The sequence below is a fragment of the Pagrus pagrus genome (assembly GCF_965226575.1).
Source record: "Pagrus pagrus genome assembly, chromosome: 13".
Taxonomy (NCBI): domain Eukaryota; kingdom Metazoa; phylum Chordata; class Actinopteri; order Spariformes; family Sparidae; genus Pagrus; species Pagrus pagrus.
The window spans coordinates 16302004-16322682 of record NC_140197.1 but is presented as its reverse complement, the minus strand read 5'-3'; the positions used below and the strand labels follow the sequence as shown (position 1 = coordinate 16322682).

The 20679-nt window shown below is 42.5% G+C and overlaps 1 protein-coding gene across 1 annotated transcript; it reads right to left on the bottom strand.

The window, feature by feature from the left end:
* Positions 1–15780: 15780 nt before the first annotated feature.
* Positions 15781–19531, bottom strand: LOC311268404 (protein Tob1-like). The gene is made up of 2 exons (XM_084372043.1): positions 19232–19531; positions 15781–17966 (listed from the first exon to the last, which is right to left on the bottom strand). Exon 2 carries the CDS (start codon positions 17744–17746, stop codon positions 16721–16723), a length of 1026 nt encoding a protein of 341 aa, XP_084228169.1. The 5' UTR covers positions 17747–17966; positions 19232–19531; the 3' UTR covers positions 15781–16720.
* Positions 19532–20679: the final 1148 nt, after the last annotated feature.

Below are 20679 nucleotides of genomic sequence, written 5' to 3'. Positions count from 1 at the left end.
GCAGATAGCAGATATAGCCAATCTGTTAACTCTTGAATATTAACTGAAAAACCACACCGGTTTCTCTTATACGCTTATCTACTTATAATAAATAAATAAAAGATACAGTATATGATTAAAATATGCACTGTAATATTGCCTCATCTCAGACATCCCCCCACATTTTTAGGTGGCTTAGTGTAAACAAAGAACAAAATGAACTCCCAAAATGAAATTAAAAATACTCTATACTCTAATATACTTATATTTCCCCTGTTATTCTATTATCCTATTATTTCCCATTCCAGACAAACTCTAGGGCCACTGGTTTCACAGCTAAATGAGCAATGAGCTAATTCGCTAACGTTAGCTAGCTACAGCCAAGGATAGTTGGCAAAGATGGCGGTATGCTGCCGCCTTGTTTTTGGAGCTGCATTTGAATACTGGCCATGTTCCACATATTTACACCTTTAAAGTCAGATGAGAAGATCAACACCGCTGTCAGGTCACTGTTTATTGCCAGCAGCTGGTTAGCTTAGCATCAGCTAAAGACTGGTAACTTCCTGGAGCCGCTGTTGGATACCTGGCAACTGATCCCAGCAAAGAAAAGGTTGCACACAGCCCATAAAACGCAACTTGTCATTATTACACTTAGTTTTTGTACAGATAAACAAAGCAATATTACATTATATTAGTGTCAACCCCTAATTGGTTATTTTACTTCACACAATACTTCTATACAGGAGAAAGCCTGCAGTTCACATTAGAAAAGTACAGCAAAAAGTTTGTTATTGGAGGATTTTGGTGTCTTCTTCTGTCTGTATTTGATATATGATCAACATTTCTCTGGCAAAGCTGCACTTTGTTTTTCACCCAGCATTCAAACTCTCTCCCTCTCTGGCTTCCTCCAGCTTTGCTCATCACTCTTCGCCGTCCCTCTTCTTCTACCTCTCCCTCTGTTCTCTCATTTCTCCATCCATCCATGTCGCTGCTAACCTCTCCATCATGTCACCAGTCTATTCTTTCCTTCCTACCTCTAACTTTCCATCCCCCCTCCCCCCCCTGCTCACACCCCTCACCCCATCCTTCTCAGCTAGCTGGCTGAGCTGCTGACGTCTGCAGTAGCGGTGGAGCACGGCCAAGAACCGCCTTAAATCAAACCGATCTCTAATCAAATGCACACACGCGGGCATATGAGGGCTGAGATGTGTGCCAGGCGTACAGCCTTCCACGTGCACACATAACCGGTACACACATGCACACACAATAGTCTTCACAAGCAAACTGATATAAGAAACATCCACATGCACGATTCAATACTCCATTTTTGATGAGAGCTTCTGCCCTATTTAAAGGTATGTAGCACTGCAAGGTAACTCAATAAAGGCCTCTCAGTTTACCCCCTCAGGTGAACTTATCTCTTTTGGGGCTTTGAGGGTTTTTTATTTGGCTGTAGCCTCCCTTGAGAAAGCTCTTTGCCAGGAACATCAGATTACACGAAATATCTTTATTTCTAAATCGAGTGCATCCAAATGTGTATAAAATCTAACTCGGGGTAGATTCTCCGTCTCCAAATATAGACAGCAGATCATGACAAGACTGTTTACAAAAAGAGCCTCATACTGAAGGGATTCAACTCACCTACTGCTTTTTTCATCAAATCTGGAAACTGTCCAGTTTGTTGGCTCTGGTTTCAATACTGTACACAGAAGACAGTCCATCTGTTCCATATTACATTTTTTTTTACTCAGACATCCCCTTCCCTGAGCCCGCAAATCTCTGTTACCTGACCCATATTTTTTAAATATAACTAAAAAGGAAAAAACAATGCACAATTTTAGCTCAGCGATGATTTATTTAGACAAACATGCCAGCCTCGAGCGTGCAGTAACCCACTATTTTTACATGTTTCCAGTAGCCTTTTCACCTGATTCTCTTTTGACAGGATTGATTCTCAGACACATTACAGGAGAATGAACTAATGAGCTAGATGAACTAAAAGGTCTGTTTAATCAGCACTTTGCTCCTTCAAGTGAGACCCACAAATCTCATTTTTCAGTGACACAGAGTGACATGACCTGGCAGAATCCCTTCTGCTGCTTCTCCACTTCCATTTCCTCCACCTCCGCCTCCTCCTCATTTGGAAAACTCACAACACTGCCAGTAATCCTTTGCGATGCTTGACAGCACAGCAGGCACTATATCGCACGATGGGATTGACGTTTTATAGGCCTACTGTAGACTGCTATCGGCCTTGGGGAAGGAGAAGCATGCGCGGGGGACCAAGTATAAATCAGGACTGAAATGTGGCTTCTGTAAAGCACCACATAGAGCGGAGGCTCACTGGAGGTTTGTGCCTTCCCAGACAAACATTCCCCAGTCTTGTGGAGGAGTGTGTTTGGGTCCACTAGCTGTGAAAGTGCTCTGTAAAGGCTGCTAACATTGCACCACTTCATCACGCCCATGCAACAGTGCTCGTGAGTGAAACTAATTTGAACCAAACCTAAGATTTAGCGTAAGTCACCAGATAAGTGCACTTGTTTTCCTTTACCTCGGTTCCCTCCCTAATCATTTAATCCTCCTTAAGATAAAACAGTCTTTTCTTTCCACCTTCCTCAAGCTGCTGGTGGAGCTCAGTTCACAGCTGTGCCAGGGTTTGTGGGAAAGGAAGAGAGGCAGAGACACTGTGAAACTCTCCGACTATTTCCAAAATATTTCCCCAGAAACGGCATGACGAGTTCTCACTGTTGGCAAGAAGGAACAGAGGAACAGCATACCGAAAAAGGTCGGAGGGAGGACACAGGGCGGTTTATTACTTGGACAGTGGTGGAAGAAGTATTCAGTTCATTTACTTATGTAAAAGTACTAATACCACACTGTAAAAATACTCTGAATATGAAAAGTAAAAACACTCACTGAGCAGTAAATAGTCCTTGTAAAGGTTTTACTATAATATACGATGTTTTGGGATTAAAATGACTGCCGCATTAATGTGTATGCTGCATTTACTGCAGTAGATGTTTAAAGTTAAGCTCACTTTAGCTACTTTATATACTGTTGGGTAGTTTTATCTACAGCAAAAATGTCATTTGTACTCAAGTACAGGACATGAGTAAATGTACTTAGTTACATTCCACCACTGGGTGAGGTGTAAAATATGCGAAACTGTCAAAAGATATATGCCAAAGATTAAATCCTACACCTGCAAGTGTTAACATGCCGAAACAGTCGGTACTTAAAGACACTGACGTTCAAGCTGAGGGCACATTGTTGACACAAAAGCTTTACAGCCCATAATTATATGACATCAATGACGTTAGATCAATGTTTGCTACACTTCAGCTGATTTGATGACAGTAGTTATTTCACTCCGAGATAAAGGATTTCAGTGTCGTGACAGCGAGGGACCAATGCACTCCGGAGATATTATGTGCCTACTTTTATTTTGATACAAATATATCAGTGGCTTTCTTCTAATGTACAAACAAAGCAGAACAGATAAAAGTGCAGACACATATCTATTACATGCTATTATTGTTTTACATGTTTGAAGAAGTGATAATTCGAAATGCAGATATCTGATTGTATTTCCCTAATACGTATGTAATTGACACGAGGAGTAACACAATGCACCTGAAGGAAATCATTAGTCAATCATTAGTGGCAGAATTACTATAAGCAGTTTTTCACAACGGGAAACTACAGTTTTTATCAACTAAAGAAAAAGGTGCCACATATACTGTATCTTAAAGGTATGCTATGTGGAATTTGTGTAGGCCGCGGCCAAAAACAGCAGGAAATTGACAAGGTTACATCGCTGTCTCTGGTTCTCCTCTGCTCTAGATCTGTTTGACTGAGGGTGGGGGCCAAGCTACACCCACACGCATGCAGAGCAGAGAGGCCACAGCAGACAGCATGAAGGCTGTGTGTATTTGTGCTCTACTTGTGTTTATTTAAGCCTGAAACAACCTGAAAATAATGCTGCCTCTTGCCCGTTGGGAGGAGAAGCCAACCTTTCTCAACTCTCAGTGGGGGAAAAATGATAATCATTATAATTTGTGTTTTTCGATCAGGTATTTCAAGAAAGGGGTTTCATTTGTGGTGGGTGTTTATTTAAGCAGGCCGAGTTTTTCACCTACATAGTTTTGAGCATATCTTGTTTTTGTTGTTCTATCTTCCTCTCTCCCTCTTTCTCGTCTTACTCTCTCTATCTGATCTGTGATGACGGTCTGGTGTAGACTCATGTTTACACTCTGCTGCTGCTCAGTGGGCTTTTTTTTTCTACAAATCGTGGTCCACGCAGTTGACTCAGACACCACTGCGTGCTGGGCTGAGTCCATGTGTGTGTGCACTTCACAGTGTGAGAGAGACTTTCAGAGTAGGCGAGGGAGACATTAGGTGAGAGAACCCCCCCTCACCCTTAATTCTCCATCTAACTTTACTTCAGCTCTGACGTTCTTATGCAACGCCACCCACTGAGGACCCATCACAACCTCCCACACATGCACACACACACACACATATACACACAGCCGTCCTACGCACAAGGAGTAGCCTTAAGCATCTGTGGTCTGTGTGGGAGAGGAGTGACATCATTAAGTCCACCTGTGTTGCGTGTACAAAACAAACACTAAAGCATAAACACAGTGTTGTCAAACTCAGGATGGTAATCTACTGTATGTGCTAATTAGGCCCAGATTTCACTGATTAACACAACTTAGTCAGAGAGGGAGTACAGGGTGGTCCAGTCATCTGCTGCCGTGTGTGTGTGGAGTGAAAATATTGCATTTAAATGGATACTTACAGTATTATAATTTACGTACTTTTTGTAATTAAAAAAAAAAGTTTAAAATACACGTTCTTGCCTTCTTGCAGGATTGTACAGTAAATGTGAGAGTTTGGCCAAAGATGCTCTACAACAAAAGATAATGCATAACAAGCTGTGAAGGAGATATGAAATGGTATATGCTTCCTGTCTTCTAAGTGGGCGTAGTTTGAAATGTTGTCAACAACATGTTGACAAATTAGCATGAGCTATCTACAAGGGTACTGCAAAACAACACCAGCCAGCCAAGGCCTTGTCGACGTGAAAACACCTCGACACTAGATACAATGCAAATTTATAGTTTGCGCTTTATTTTCCCGCTCATTTGTATCCACTAGCTTAAAATGCATAATATTTTAATAGAGCTTCTTTGGAAAAGATACCAAAATGCTGACCTACTCCTTTAACCGAAGGAAAAAACAGACAGTAGAGCACAAACACTGATAACCATGTATGTTCGAATGCCCTCTGATTCGCCATTGATCACGCTGCAGAGGGCAAAAGGTGAAAATCAATCACCAATGGCAGAATTTATATGAAACAGAAATAAATAAACAAGTAATCTTGTAGTGTGTGTATGTCACAACGCCTTAAGTTTGATACGCTTACAATTGGTAATGCAGGCACAGGAATCCATGGGAACTCAGAACCATATAATAAAAAGGATAAAGCACCTCAGGCACATAAGAACAATCTATAATACTGAGCCATGTGACTACAAACAAACAACACATTCACACATTTCACCTTCCAAAGCAGACCGTATTAGGACCTGGCTGTAGTCGTATTATGCATCAGCGTCAACAGCTGCTTTGTAATGTAATGTGTTACTGAGCCTTTTTGTCACAATACTGCCATTGCTCTGAGAGTATTATGTTAATCGGATCATAATGATTGGTGAACGCGGTGGTGTGTGTGTGTGGGAGAAAGACCCTGCGGCACAATGCCATGACCGAGTGCGACGCAGTAATATATCTGACAAGTATGGAAACACACCGCCTCTGATCCCTGCGTCAGTAACATACACTCATTAGCATGATAATGTATGCTATGTGTGTGTTTACTTTACATGTGTTTGATGAAGTGCTAACGCTTTTTTTTTTTTAAGTTGATGATGAGGTGAGAAGCGATTGGTTCTTCCAGAGCTCGAGTTCTCACATGTGTCTGTGTTTGTTGCCAGGAGCGTGGCGTCACCAGTCACCCACACAGAGTGATTAATTCAGCCATTATTTCGGATGCATCCTCGAGCCCAAACTGGATTCCACAGCGAGTTAACAGCCTCCAACTCCTCTCACTCGCTCTATTTATTTGTGTCATACAATATTTTAGCATGAGACAAATGATGAAGCCCTTGCAAAAAGCCCTGGATGATACCTGACAGGTAGTGTTAGCTTCATAAGCCTGCACGGAACAACGCAGCAATACACAATGTAGTTAATTAGATGTTGTTTGGGAACTGATTAAAGGACAGAAAATATTGTTGTCACATTATTTTGTTTGAAGCAATTAAAGTAACTGTTTTTTTTTATGTTACGTTGATAATATGTTTATTAATAACACATCTGTTATCTTTGAGCCCCCGATTTAACTTCACAAGTGTGTATTTAACACAGATATTTAATTGGTTATTGGAAACATAATAATATTACTGCGATTGATCTTCTAAATTCAGTTAATAATCAATATAACAAGATTACAAACTGACGCCTACAGGCATAGAAAACTCTAATAAAAAGTCTTGATAAAGAGTTGACTTTACCTACTGAAGTCACTTTAAGGATACCTGCCATATATGTACTAAGTCATTAAAAACTGGAATTACTGCTTTGTGGTTGTACTCCTGCGTGCACCAGTCAAGTTTCTGTTCCTCAGGTTGAGCTCTGAATAATGGCGAGAACATTTTTTGCAGAACATTGTGACCCAATAGTGAAGCTGACCTTTGACCTTCTGGATATAAAATGCAGACACTTCATCATGTTATCCTGGAGATATTAGCGTGAAATTGTGTCAAAATCATTATGTGATTTGTTGAGTTGCCAAAAATGTGTTTTGTGAGGTCACAGTGTGCTCCAGAGACTTCCGTCTGCCGACTCGGCTAACTTAGCCCCCGGCTAACCTGAATGGAGATAAAATGATTTAAACTATTTGTTATGTCACTGATCATGCTCATAGACCTGAAAATCAATGAGCACAGTTAAAAATGTACACTTTGGGCAATGGATGTGAAAACAGCCTTTTAGTGTCGAACTCTGCACATACGTCATTCTGCACAGTGAAACATTTAACTGTAGCAACAGTTTTTGACCTGAGGGGGATTTGTCTGAATCGCAATTCTCTGGATTCTGATCCGCCAAAACATAGAAATACATCCACTTTCCTGGTAATGGTAAACACACGAAAATAGAGCGGGTTGGACGGAGGAATCTCTATCATAACCACCAAGTCTGGCCTCATTAGAGCCTCTCTGTGCGGTGCTGTTGGTTGACAGCTGTGTGATACATTCCCCAGATCATTGCACAAAATGGGACTGAGTGGATACAATCAAATATTTTCTTCTGACTCTTTTTTCACCTCGCATGCAGATCAAGGTCTGTTCGTTCCATCATCACAATGGGCCTGAAGTAAAGAGAAGACTCAAGCGGCAACGACGTATCAGAATTCAAAGAGCTGGGAAGGAAATTAAATTCATTTTTTGCAGTAAAGAGCGGCCAAAACATCTGTTTGAGAGCGGTGGTGAATTTCAAGACCAGCTGCAGGCAGGGACAAGCCAGTGTTTAGACAAGTGTGGAAATTGGCTTTAAACCTGTAGATAAGACTCAGTCAAATGGAATTGAGGTCAGGATTATTTGTTTTGGATGTAATCTCAACATATTTAACTCAAACCTCAAACGTTCATCACATTTAGCAATTCCACCTCCATATCGACGTTGAATATCAGGACCTGCAGTGAACTTTTATAGCTGCTGATCTTTCTAATGCTTTTTATCTACTTTTAATGCACTAAAACCTAATCAGTCAACACACAACCATCCATGTTAAACTCTACTAACCTTGAGGTAAATGTTAAGCAGTGCCAGTGTGGGAGCCATGGGAAAACAGAAATGTAAATGAAATAGATGCTGAGGTTAAACAGTTAATGGCATGTGTTTTTACACCTACCGATGCAAATAACTTGCATAATTGTCTTGCAAATTAATGTAAAAGGGAACAGTTTAATTTGCATCTCGGTTCACACCCACCTCTACAGGCTATTTGTTCTGGCAGGATGATTCATGTCCGTTTTAAAGGATCTGAACTAACCCTTTAAACCACTAAAGTCTCACAACAACACAAACAAACGAAATAAACAAAGGCGTAAGCGGTGAACAACTCCCGTGTTCTGCAAGGGAACCTTTTGTGAAAGGGGCCTGGTGTTTTTAAAGAGACTTATAGAAGTGCTTACGTTCCCTGTCGGAAAGGGCTGCCTGATGGCAAAGCGATGAAAATCTTCGAAATACAGCTTACACTTAGCTTTTATTTGTCTGTGTTACGAACTGAATTCCCACCCAGTAAAATACATCTTAGCTCAGTAAATTCAAAGTCGTTGATGCTACTGCCTTACTTAGCACTACGGTGGCTAATATTAGCTAATGTTTGCAAACTTTCCATAGACATACAGCAGCTGTGTAACTGACCTTACTAAGTCTGTTTGCTAACTTTATGAGTCGTCTCTATTTGTGCGTTTGAGGCTGCGACTTTGGACAAAATACCAGGAACTTTTAGACCCAGATCCTGCTTCTTCTTCTTCTTCACAGTGAACAAATAACAAAGTGCTTTGTGGCTGCATATTTTTTAAATGTTGGCTGAAATAAAATGCTGAGAGTACTCAACTCAATCCAAAATGCTCAGTGCTGCAAGCCCCAAAGCCCCAAAGTTATTGTCATTTTAGAAAATACTACCCCCCACTCCCAGGGAGGGACTTCTTGGGGGGGTAAAATAATGTCCACTGAACTTAATTTAGACTCTTTCCTCTGGAGTGGAAACATTCCTCCAAAGGTTCATAGTCCCAGGTGAAAGTTCCTGCAATGGAAACACGGCTACAAGCTATACGTCTTGATGTGAACAACAGTAGCTGCTCCTAACAACAGTTCACTTAGGATTGTAATGGCCGGGGGGGAAATTGCCTCACACTTGCGTGTAATGAGGTATGTGAAGCAGTAATGTAGGTGCATCTCAGAGAAAGTGAAATGAGGAGGAGTGTTCGGGCCTGCACGTGAGTGTCCCAGGCAGCCTCATTAGTGGGATGGTTTAAATTCCACAGTCCTGAGTCAGTCGAGGCTGCTCCGGCTGTGGAGACGCTTCGTGGTGATGTCCCGACAGGTTCTCAGATAATCTCGACTCTGGCTGTAAACATTTACATTACATTTTTCCTTAGAAGCCATGACATTCTTGTATCACACTTGCAGTCACATGAGCCATTTGCCGATCTATCATGACATTAGCAGCAGTGTATGTCTTACTTCCCTCTCCTTTGCGGCTCTAAACACACACCCTTTTCTCTCTGGAGTTGACCCCATCCTTGCACTTCTCAAACTGTCATAATAGCGCTCATTCACGATTACTGCGCCGCCATAAATGCTACAGAGGTGGCTTTATCTTTGCACGTTCTGACTTTCTGTCCCGCTGATCCATATGAACGCGAGCCAACAAGCCCATCCTTACCCGTTTAGTACAGTATGGGGGGAAAAAAACGTCTTCTCTGAGATCTTGAGAATACATTAACTGTGTCGAGAAAATATTTTTAGTCCCGCGCAGACAGTTACGGAAGAGTAAAGGAACAAAGTGTGCGTCTCGCTGCACAAAGTCACAAGTCAGACGCTGCATGGCCAGTTGTCACCGGGTTTTCTTTCTTTAATGTGTGTAAATATTATTCATGAAAGTCTTCAAAGCATCCTGAGGTATAAGTCAGGTAAATCCAGACTGACTCTAAGTAGACAGAAAAGGCGTTTAGAGAGCAATAGCTATTTTTTCTCAGCAACAGAGGAGACTTTGTGGTGACGTGTCAGCTGAAGATAATATGGATTAAGTGGTTGTGGAGAGAAAGTTTCATATGAATTTGCTTTCAGGGAGGACTTGGGGCTCTCGTCTTGCTTCCAGTTTTGTTGTAATCCTCTCAACTGGGTTGCATGTGCAGCACAATCGTACGCTCTCCTGTTTGTGCACATGTGTTTTGTATGATTTTACTCTCCCGGATCCAGCCTCTTTAAATCAGCATGAAGCCTCTCAGCGATTCCAAAAGGTTTGTTGCTACAATGTCTTTCTTTCTCACTTGAACACGCACGTGCACACACTAGGAAGTGATGAATAGCAGGTGTCCACCCCCCCATACCTTCCTCTACTCGTGACTCCTCCACCGCCACCACCACCACCAGAGCCACAGATCTGCAGATTACATGCCGCTGATTAATCTCTGCTTGACAAGCTGATTCATGACGCTTGGACATTGCTGAAAGTAGCCAAGTTCCTCACAATGAAAGAGGCAAGTTTGTCATGGATGGGTTTAATTTTAGAAATAGGTTCCTTTTGATCCAGAAATAATGGTGCGATTCCCAAATTAAAGTCATATTAAGATAGTGTTGTGAACATTTTTAAAGGTAGGAACTATCTTGGCTCCGATCCAGGACTCAAGCTGAACTCTGGCCTGACAATCGTATCCAATCACAAAACAATAAAAAGATATAATCAGAACTAATTCCAGACAAAACGAAACAGATATGCAAATCATCCACCTGATAAGGCGGCGCACGTGCACCTAGAAATACCATAAACAGCAGATGCACACCCCCTTAGCCGCAAAGCATCTTGGGATGAGGACCAAGTGTCAGGTATGGGAGTGGCGTGATAGACTACACTGGAAAACCAAAGTACGTCACCCTGAGAGGTGCGGTGAGGGAGGGGAGAGGACTGTGTGTTTGTTTTTGGTTCCCTTCTGCAGATAAGAGCAGCTGCAGTTTAAAGGGCTGGGCGTGTGAGTGTCTGCTGGGGATATCTACAGTGCACAAAGCAAACGGGACAACTCCCGCTATGCATCTGAAACACAGTTTACTCTGAGTGTGTCTGTGTGGCAGCGTGTACACAGGCACGCAGACACGCAGCGTATCCGTCAAGATGCAAAATGCGACATGTATCCACCAGATGCCATGAAAAACATCACCCATAATAAACATTCTTGATAAACTACACACAACAATGAAATGCTTTATAAACCATTTAATGAGCAACTGTTTATTGTAAAGTTGCAACTAATGTTTATGATATGTTGTAAATAGTTAATAAATACTGTGTATTTCATCTAAAAACATTATTTGGTCGTTATAAAGTTGTAACTGCTGTTTGTAAACCTTTATAAGTGCTTAATAAATGGTTTACAAAGTATTTCATTGTGTGTTAACAGTTCAAATAGTGAAAACATTATAAAAGCAACTAAAATTATTTACAGAATGTTAAGTAATAACAGTTTTGTCTGTGTATTGTGTTGCAGAAATATCTACTGAAGTTAGCATGCTAACCGACAAGCCCCGGCATATCTGGGTCCAAAGCTCTTGTGCTAGCAGTGTAAACACCAACACTCCCCCTGTTTCTCCAAGCTTCCAGTGTGGACCGCTAGCTGCACAGCTAACTGTGCTATCAGAGGCTACAGTTAGCCAAGCAGCAGTTAGCCTTTGTTGCCCTCTATTTGTTTTGAGTATAAATTCGACAGGTGGCCAATTCTTACATATTGCACCTTTAACTAAAGCTGAATTTACTGTAAACGTGCCATTAATGGTGGTTATTAAATAGTGATACCGACACATTCAACTGTTGTTCTAGTTCTATTTGAATTAGTACAAGACAGGATATATGTGAGTGAATGTAAACTCTCTAGCAGCGGCTCACGTGTCCCACGTGGGTGTCTGGGCAACTGTTTAAAGCAACTGTGTGTCGGTGCCCTTGATACTCACTTAAGCTTCAGCTGTGAGACCAGTCAACAAATGTTATCTTTCTCATTAGTGCGCACTAGAGGCAAGTATAGTTGCACACCTCTAAAACCGAGCGTCGACTCGGTTTAAATGGACACAACTGCTCCTAATAAGCATTCAGTGCAGGAGAGAAAACAAAACACAAACAGATGGATTCTTCTCTGCTGTGCTGAGATCCTTTCCTTTCCCCCTGTGAGATACAGATAAGGCGTGGTGAAGTAATGTTCAGAGGAAAGCACAATTCCCTCCAGCTTATCATTGCTCAATCAGCTCCAGCGTGCTTCCAGAAATAGATGGGGTGAGGGGTTGGACTAAGGCAAGGGAATGAAAAGCCATTAACTGTTTTCTTTTTTCTTTTTTTTTTTTTTTTTACTGCTGAGGAGGGTGACATTACCATAAGGCTGTGTTGGCTGGCTGCAGACCACAAGCTGAGCTGAGCTCCACCTGTTTTTATGACAGGTGGGGGGACTGGGGAGTTGAGGGCTGTGCTTGGCACAGGATTAGCATCAATAGTGGCGCTGGCAGTGTTTCACTCTCGCTCTTTCTCGCTCCTAGTCACATTGCTCCATTCCTCTTCTTCTCATCAAGCTTCTGTCTCTCGTTTCTCTGTGCTATTCTGATCCCACTCTCAGCCTTGTGTCGCACTTGGATTTTCGTCTCCCTGGTATTCTTAGTACCGTGCTTTAATGGCGTTCACATCCTCTATATCACACTCTCTCTTGTGTCAGTACTCCCCTCCTCTCCTCCACTGTCTGTCAGCCACCCCTGGGGCTGTAGATAGGGTTGGGAAGTAACAAAATATTTGATTTCATAACCGTCACTTGCAAAAACAAATACATTTAAAGTAATTTGATTTAGGCTTTCTAACCAAAATACTGGTGATTTTACGATAGCTGAAGAGTGCACTCAGCAGACTGCAGATTTCTACAAGGCTACCAGACATGATGGCGGTTAGGATAACAAAAACAGGGATTTATTTATCTTGTATTGTGCCTAACTTAAGTGAGATCATAACATATCAGGTATGGAGTTAATCTGCAGATGCTCCGCTACAAGATGAGACCAAACTCTTCCATTTATGTCCAGTTCTGAGCCATGACAAAGACCAAAAGTGTGGCATGCAGCAGCTAAGTCTTGTTCTTAGCCTAGCCGTTTGTCGGAAATGCATTTTTCCACTTTGTCCCCGCTCTGGCACAAGATTTTTCAAAACATTGTGATCACCATAACCATAAGAGGTCCTTGGGCATAAACAGCCATATATGTGCACAGGAAATTATCTGCAGCTTGCAGGCAGGGGTCAAGGGAGTGTTCAAGGCAGGTTGTTGGTGGCTCAGACAGTGTTACCCTCCTTGACTAATGTCTCTCGTGCTTAAAGGATTCAACAAGACCTTATTTTTTGAACCAACACAAAGTATATACGTATGTAAATAATATCTGTATACAAATAATACAATCTGTTAGCCTTTATAATGGGCCAAAGTTAAAATAATCTGTAAAAGACCCTTGATAGTTCACAGTTTTTTAGTCATTATGCGCCTGTTTTATAAAAACAGAAACCTGGCTCTTATAGCTAGTCTCTTGATGTAATCAGGTTATTTTAATATGGTAAAATACTTAATAAACAGGAATCCTGAGCAGATTATATTTCATACATAACCTCCACAATCATGTAAACTTTGTCGTATTTCAAAAAGTAACGTCTGACTATTATTCCAGGTTGATATAAGTCTATGTAACATACGAAGTAGTATAAATCTGATTCATATGAGTGGAGGACAAGATACTCCAGTAGTGATGGTGAGTCCCCTCAATTATTCTGGAGGTTATTACACACGCTTCTTTTCATTACAAGTGCCACTTATATGTCCTATCGATTCTCGTCCTGTGCAGAATAACAACTCCAGATAAGGAGAGAGGTGATGTCCGTGACTCCTCTCTCACGCTAACCTGGAGGGTCACAGTCCTGAGTTGTGATGTACAGAAAACCATCAATAGCAATAAGGAACCCACAGATCAGGAGGGTGCAGAAACTAATAATGATCCATCAAGGCTTTTTTCTCAGAATGACCTGCTCCACACCCGAGTGATTTCACATGGACGCAAACACGCTGTCACAGACCAAGATAAACAAACACCCCCACCAGACTGTGTAACACTCACAGTATCAGCAGCAGCTGAGATAAACCCACACACGCAGGCTGAACTTTACACAGCCTATCAAGCCCCAAGTGTATCAGGGGACACGCAGACAGACAAGCGATGATGAGCCAGCCCCAGAGGGGCCGCGATACGCCAGCAGGGTCAGGGTGATTTTAGTCAGTCGGCACCGGCACGATACAGTCCAACAAGCTCTCATCACAAGCAGCAGTGAAAAACATCTTTTACTCTGATGCAGCAGAGCGAGGTCGCTTACTAACTTACACTTAGTATATCAATTTGATTCACTTAAATGCACCTTGTTGCTGTCCAATAATGCCTCTAACTATCCAAATCATCACCTTAGAAATGCTCAAACTGAATAATCATGCAACAATGTGAGCAGCTAAAAAAATCCAAGGACTACAGGAAGTGTTACTTTACATGTTTAGAAAAAATATTTTTTTTACGAGCAATCACAAGGTTAATGGTTTATCTGAGACAACTGCGAAACTCTATCTCTCTTAGCATGTACCTGCTGAGAGGTCATTTTACCCCACATAAAGAGTACTGCCAAGTTATCCATTAACAGGCCACATCCTTGAGGACACTGGGTGAAACGTAACTGACCAGCTTAGCATTTAGCTACACTCTCCATCTCTCCTGAACAGCCTTTAGCACTGCTTCCTGATGCCTTTTTTATTATCAATGTTAATAAGTGACGCTGCTGATTCGCTGGAGGGAGAGTTTTCAATCGGGTCTCCCATCTACGAGGAGGTCAGAGAGCAGGGGAACAGCACCCCAGAGCCGGTAGGGTTTCACCTTGGAGGAAGTCTGCCTGACCTGTCAGCCACACAGTCTGATGGACCGATGATGAAACAATTTTGTCTCCTCCCATACCCCACCGAGCATGATGATATCATATAGGATAGGGGTGCAACTAAAGAATATTTTCTGTATCAATTAATCTGGGACACAATGTGATGTTTTTTTTATATCTATAAAATGTAATATTGTCAAAAATGCTCATCACAATTTCCCAGAGCTTAAAGTGACGTCTTGAATTTGCTTCTTTTGTCCAACCAACAGTGTAAAACCCAAAGATTCTTCATTTCCCGTCATCACTGACACAGAAAAGCAGAAAATCCTTCCACTTAAGAAGCTGGAACCAGCAGATGTTTGGCATTTTTGCTTGAAAAAGGATTGAAATGATTATCAAAATAGTTGCCGATTAAATTTTCTTTCCGTCAACAAGCAGCTGCAGCTCTACAGTATCAGATCGGTATTCTCATCAGAGACGGTTCCCAGTTTTTTGCCTGTCTGCCATTTGGTTTTTATCTCTGAAATTTGTTACACGGTTCAGCAGCCTGTTAGCCAACAGCCTTGCTATGCATATGAGGCCAGGCTTTAGTTCAGGATGTTATCAGGCTCGACACGATCACACTCCCTGTATCCATATGTGTAACGACACTTGGCCCAAGGGCAACTGTTAGCCAACACAGCCTGCATGTTTGAACAAATGTCGCTGAGGGCTTGTGGTGAGGCTTGTGTGCCAATTTCTCAGTGCTGAAGGCGGAGGTAATATTTCATCTACTGTAGCATTTGTTCAAATACATTTCACTAGTGTAGCAAACTAAAACTGCAACCTCTCAGCTTAAACACTGACTGTGTGAAATGTAAAGACTGTTTGCTAAGGAAATGCTCATGTACCAAGCATATGTAGGTGTAAGAAAAACCTGATTCTTCTAACTTCAGGACTGGATTTGTCCCAACATACTCCCCTTTAAGAGCTGCATCAACCAGCCGAACCACAGAAACCAATGACAAACTGAACAGGTGGAATTATTTTCAAGCTTTTTAATACAAACTTAATAAACTATCAGTCCCTCTTAACATGTAAGACACTGACTCCAAATACTTTGTTATACCGTTTGTTTTTATCAAGTATTGCACAATGTAGGTACAAAATTAATATACGATTACATTTTGTCCATAATATAGCAAAAATCTTTAAACTCTTAACAGAAAATACAACTCTTATGTTTTTCAAAAAAGCAAATATTCTTAAATCCCACCACTACGGAATATTCTGTACACAATCTTTAGAATAGTCAATGTTTTTTTTTTTTTAAAGATGGATTCATTTTATAATTTCAATAAAAAAAAAGAAAACATAAAGTTGCTGCAGCCATCACAGATCACTGGAGTAGTAAAAAGATATAAATGCAATACCATGTCGTAGAAACAATAGATACTCTGATATTTTACAAACTCTGTACTAAATTAAATTATACAATTAGAAAAAAGACCAGGAAATCCCACTTATTTGTGCCAATTTCTTGAAAAAATTGGCGGTGTCCAGTTATGTTTAAATACTGAAAGAGGCCATGACTTGTGGTGGAGTTTTTTTTTTTTTTTGTCCTTTTTTTTTATATCTTAAAACAGTCACATAAAAAAAATATTTTGTGCTTGGTTGGCAAAAGAAATAACAATGATGCATGTTGAAGTTTAGGAAAACCAAGCTTGGACATCTTGTACTAAAGGTATAACTCAAGGGGGCAAAGTAATTCACCCTCGGGCTCATGCTCTTAGACTCGTAACATAGATCTTACAGCTGACAAGTCACTTTTTCCTTTTATCCTTGACATTCTGTTCTTGTTTACACTTTTTTTTTTTTTTTAAGTTTTCAAAATGTGCATTTGTGTTTGTTTTTCCCCCCGTATCACATTATCTCTGGTCGTTTCTGTGTGAAGTAGTAGCTTAAGTAGTACCTTTACGTGTACTAGTTGGCCATTACTGGCTGGAATTGCTGGTTAGAATACTGCATGTTGTTCAAGCTGAAATTCAAGCCATCCATAAGGGACTTGTCGTTAAGGCCACCGTAGGCCGCAAACACGTCGAAGGCATTGCTGTACTGCAGCGGGCTTAGGCTGAGTGAGCTGTCCCCGGGGAAGAGAGCGCTCTGGCTGCCCTGGCCCTGAAGGCTGGGGAACACAAACTCCTTGGCATTGGGGGACAGGGCCGAGGGCTTCTGGTGCTGCTGCTGCTGCACTCCGAGGCCCAACCCGTACAGAGAGTGCATGGAGGTGGAGATGGCTTTCTGTTTCAGGAGACTGTTCACATTCAGGCCCAGGTTGGTGGGAGAGGTACGCGCCACCTTGTTCCCAGCGCCACTTCCGCCGTTGTTGTTGTTGCGGCCGCTGCTCTTCATCTTAGTGGAGCCGAACTTTGTGGCGGCGAAGGTGGCTGTCGTGAAGGTTAAAGGCTGCGTGGAGCGGGGCATAAAGGTGGGGCTGACAGCTGCTGAGTGGCCAAAAGGAGGTGAGGGGGAGCTGGAGCCCGGAGAGGCCCCGTTCACAGGCTCGTTGATGGGCATGAAGACCTGTGCGTCGGGATTGAAACTGTTCTTGATCTCCTTATCCAGATCGAGCCCCCCACTGTTCGCTCCACTTTCGTTGCTGTCATCAACGTACAATACTTTGACAGGCCCCTTCTCGCCGATCTGATAGGACACCTCAAAGGGGTCAATCCACACGCTGAGGTCCTGGGGCAGGTTGTTGCGGACATCCTCAATGTCCAGCCCGCTCTCTTTGGCTGCCTTCTCCACCACTGGGTCGACCTTCTCCCCCACGTGGATACATCTGAATCCTGAGCCCTTGTATGGCTTGTCCGGGTACCAGTGTCCCTCATATTTCTGCTTCAGCTGCCTCTCGAGCTCCTCGCCGAAAATGTTGACCCGCCGCCTCGGCAGCTTGTTATACAGGTAGGAGATGATGAAGTTGAGAGCTACTTGGATTTCAAGCTGCATAGCTAACTGCTGAAGTTTACCAGGTGCGTGAAGATTAGGTGTGTCTGACCTTGACTGTGTCCACTGGGTCTGCTTTGTTTATCCGTGGTTGGCAACACAACAGACGCTCACCAGGCAGGATGGCAAAAGCAACCAGAGCTCGGACAAAAAACACGGTTCAAAAGCAAAAGTGCTGGTTTTGTAGAAGTGACGTCCTTCCACAGGGTGTGATAATGTTTTCCTGCAAAATAGAAAAAGAAAAACACTTAGACATGTATCCAGAAATTCATAAGAAAAGGCAATATATTCACGATAGACTGATCTGTTCATGTGTCCTTTTAATTATTAACGGTCTGCCTGAAGCTCCAGTGCACGCTGCTGTTGTGACTGCTGTCAGCTCATAAGTCTAATGTCACACAACAGGCAGCCAAAGCACAATATGACAAGTCAGATAAGAGGAAAATGTGCAGCTACTGCACAATTTATTAAACCCCTCTGATCTGGGATCTGGCACTGACATGTTCACATACATACTGTTGATCTACATGTCAGAAAGCAGGCATTGAGCACATTAACCTCGCACTATGACTCGGGAATCCTATTACATAATAGGCAACTGGATAGCCTCCATACAGCATGAGGCAGGAGAACTGACGCGAGGGTTGTTGCATTCAATCAACGTGAATGATAAACTCGATGCAGGACGCGTTAAAGAGGATATTGTGTCGGTGGAGCTGATGAGATGTGCCCGTAGCAGTCGAGGAGCTTCCCACATTAAAAACAATGTCGAAATAAGCCTTGGCGACACCCATATGTTTGCCAATTGTACACGGTTGAGACGAATGTGAAAGCACAAAAACGTAGACGTCACAAGCTGTGAGATCAGATTCACAGACACAGGTGGTGCTGCCGGTAAGAGGAGCTGTGCTGCTGGATGCGGATCTTAAATACCCGAAAAAAGTGGTTAATTTATGGAGGAATGAAATGGGGCACACGGAGTGCAACGTGTATCGCCTCCCCTCACGAAACAGGAGACACACAGTTGCGAAATCGCTACAGGTCTCGATACATCTTATCGGTTTGATGAAGTTAAAGGGACGACCGTTTGCTATTTCACAGCATATGCGACGACTGACAGCCGGTACCGACCTGGGTCACAGTTAAAAATATGCGTTATGGTGGCTCTCACGAGCACGTAGACGTATTTCGAGGCTTTTGGGAGGGATAGTGTCGTCATTTTTTATAAAAAATAAAAAAACCAAGACGACAAAAGACGCTACACACTTAACACTTTTACCCGCACGCACGCGCCTGCCCACGCACTCTCTCTATCTCAAATACACACACACACCCCTCCCCAACTTCGTGGACTGACGCAGCAAATCAGCTTAGTAAGTATCGGCTGTGAATAGAGCTACAGTACGACAAGCAGGCAAAATAGACACAACTTGACATTACACGCATGACAAGGCAACAGAGAGAAGAAGTCGGCTGAAAAATACTTACGTTTTTTTGTTGTTGTCGTGTAAAAAATAAAGATTCTCAGTAGTTCTGAAGTACCGTTAGTTAGTGCAAATAGAAAAAAAAAAGTATAAATACTTTCTTCACATAGAATATATTATCAACATTACAAAAAAGTATTCCAGTACATGTACATGTCGGAGGATTGGCGTTTTTTTTTTTTTTGCGGTTCGCTTCGGTTTCTGTTTTTTAAGGTTTTATTTTGCGTCCTCTCTTCCAGCAGGCTTTGCAGAGTAGCTCCCTCCTCTCCGGGAGTTTTGCAACTTCGTCCGCCTCCTGCCACAGCGTTGCCTTTATTTATAGCTTTCCTCCGCCATGGGCACGAGGTAGGCGGTGATGCGGTTTCAGAGGTCAAAACAATACGGGCGGCCGTGATTGGTCCGCGGCGCGAGTCCCGCCCTCGGAGTGCTGCCCGAGCCGCGCGCTCATTGGCCGACGCGCGCCGTCAGTCCGAGGACATATGATGCCGTGAAATGGGAGAGACGCCTGTGATGAGCGCTTGCGTCAGAGATAACCTAGGTCTGTGCTGACAGGGAAAGGCTAAAGTAATTAATGTTAAGGCAGGAACGGTATTATATAAAGATAAACTCTGCTTGTGTCGGAGCTGGTGCTCGTATCGATGTGAAAACGTCGTGTTGTGGATGTTTCACAGACTATTCTACCTTTCGCCTCTTTGTATCCATTAAAGCTTATTTAACCATCATTCTTCAACGGACACGATGCTGTTAATCGATATGCTTGAGCATTACACACATGGCAACACATGACTCGCTGCGTTTTTCAATGCCTGTGCCTGTGTTTATACCCCTACACCAGAGCCCATTTACGCCATTATAATCTCTTTTATACACCCCCCCTTGAGTCATTACATTATCCATATAGGATCTCAGCTTTTCGTGTCCTGCCACGAAAAGAAAAAAACAAAAAACTGCAGGAGTTGTGATGTATTAGATTGCCTGAGAGGAGATTCCCTATAGCGGAACAATACAGCTGGCAGCAGTGTGGGTGGTGCTGAATGCTATCTAGAAAACACAGGCGCTGATTGGTCCAAAACGGGGCAGGAGCCCTACGGTGAATGGTGTGCCCGTATCCAAGGTGCTGATGTAGGCTGCGCACGTCATCGCTCGGCTGAACGCATGCTGTTGCCAAATTTAAAGTGCACTCACACACATACCTCGGTGTATGTGCATGATATGAAGTCATTGTTCTACAATGTCAGTGTAGTTTTACATGCATGTAAAATTCAAAGGCTATGTTAGGATATTTGTTATTATAGATAGATAGATAGATAGATAGATAGATAATTAGATAGATAGAGAGCGTATTTCCTTTCCTTCTCTGTCCATATCTCTTGATGCCATTCGGTGTGAGAGTCCTAACTTTAGTCAACACAGCAGCTGTGCTCGTAATGGAAAAGGAAGTCTGCCGGTCTG

Bases quoted from the DNA above. Each gene is read 5' to 3' on its own strand.
- LOC311268404 (XM_084372043.1), bottom strand. From the start codon at position 17,746: ATGCAGCTTGAAATCCAAGTAGCTCTCAACTTCATCATCTCCTACCTG.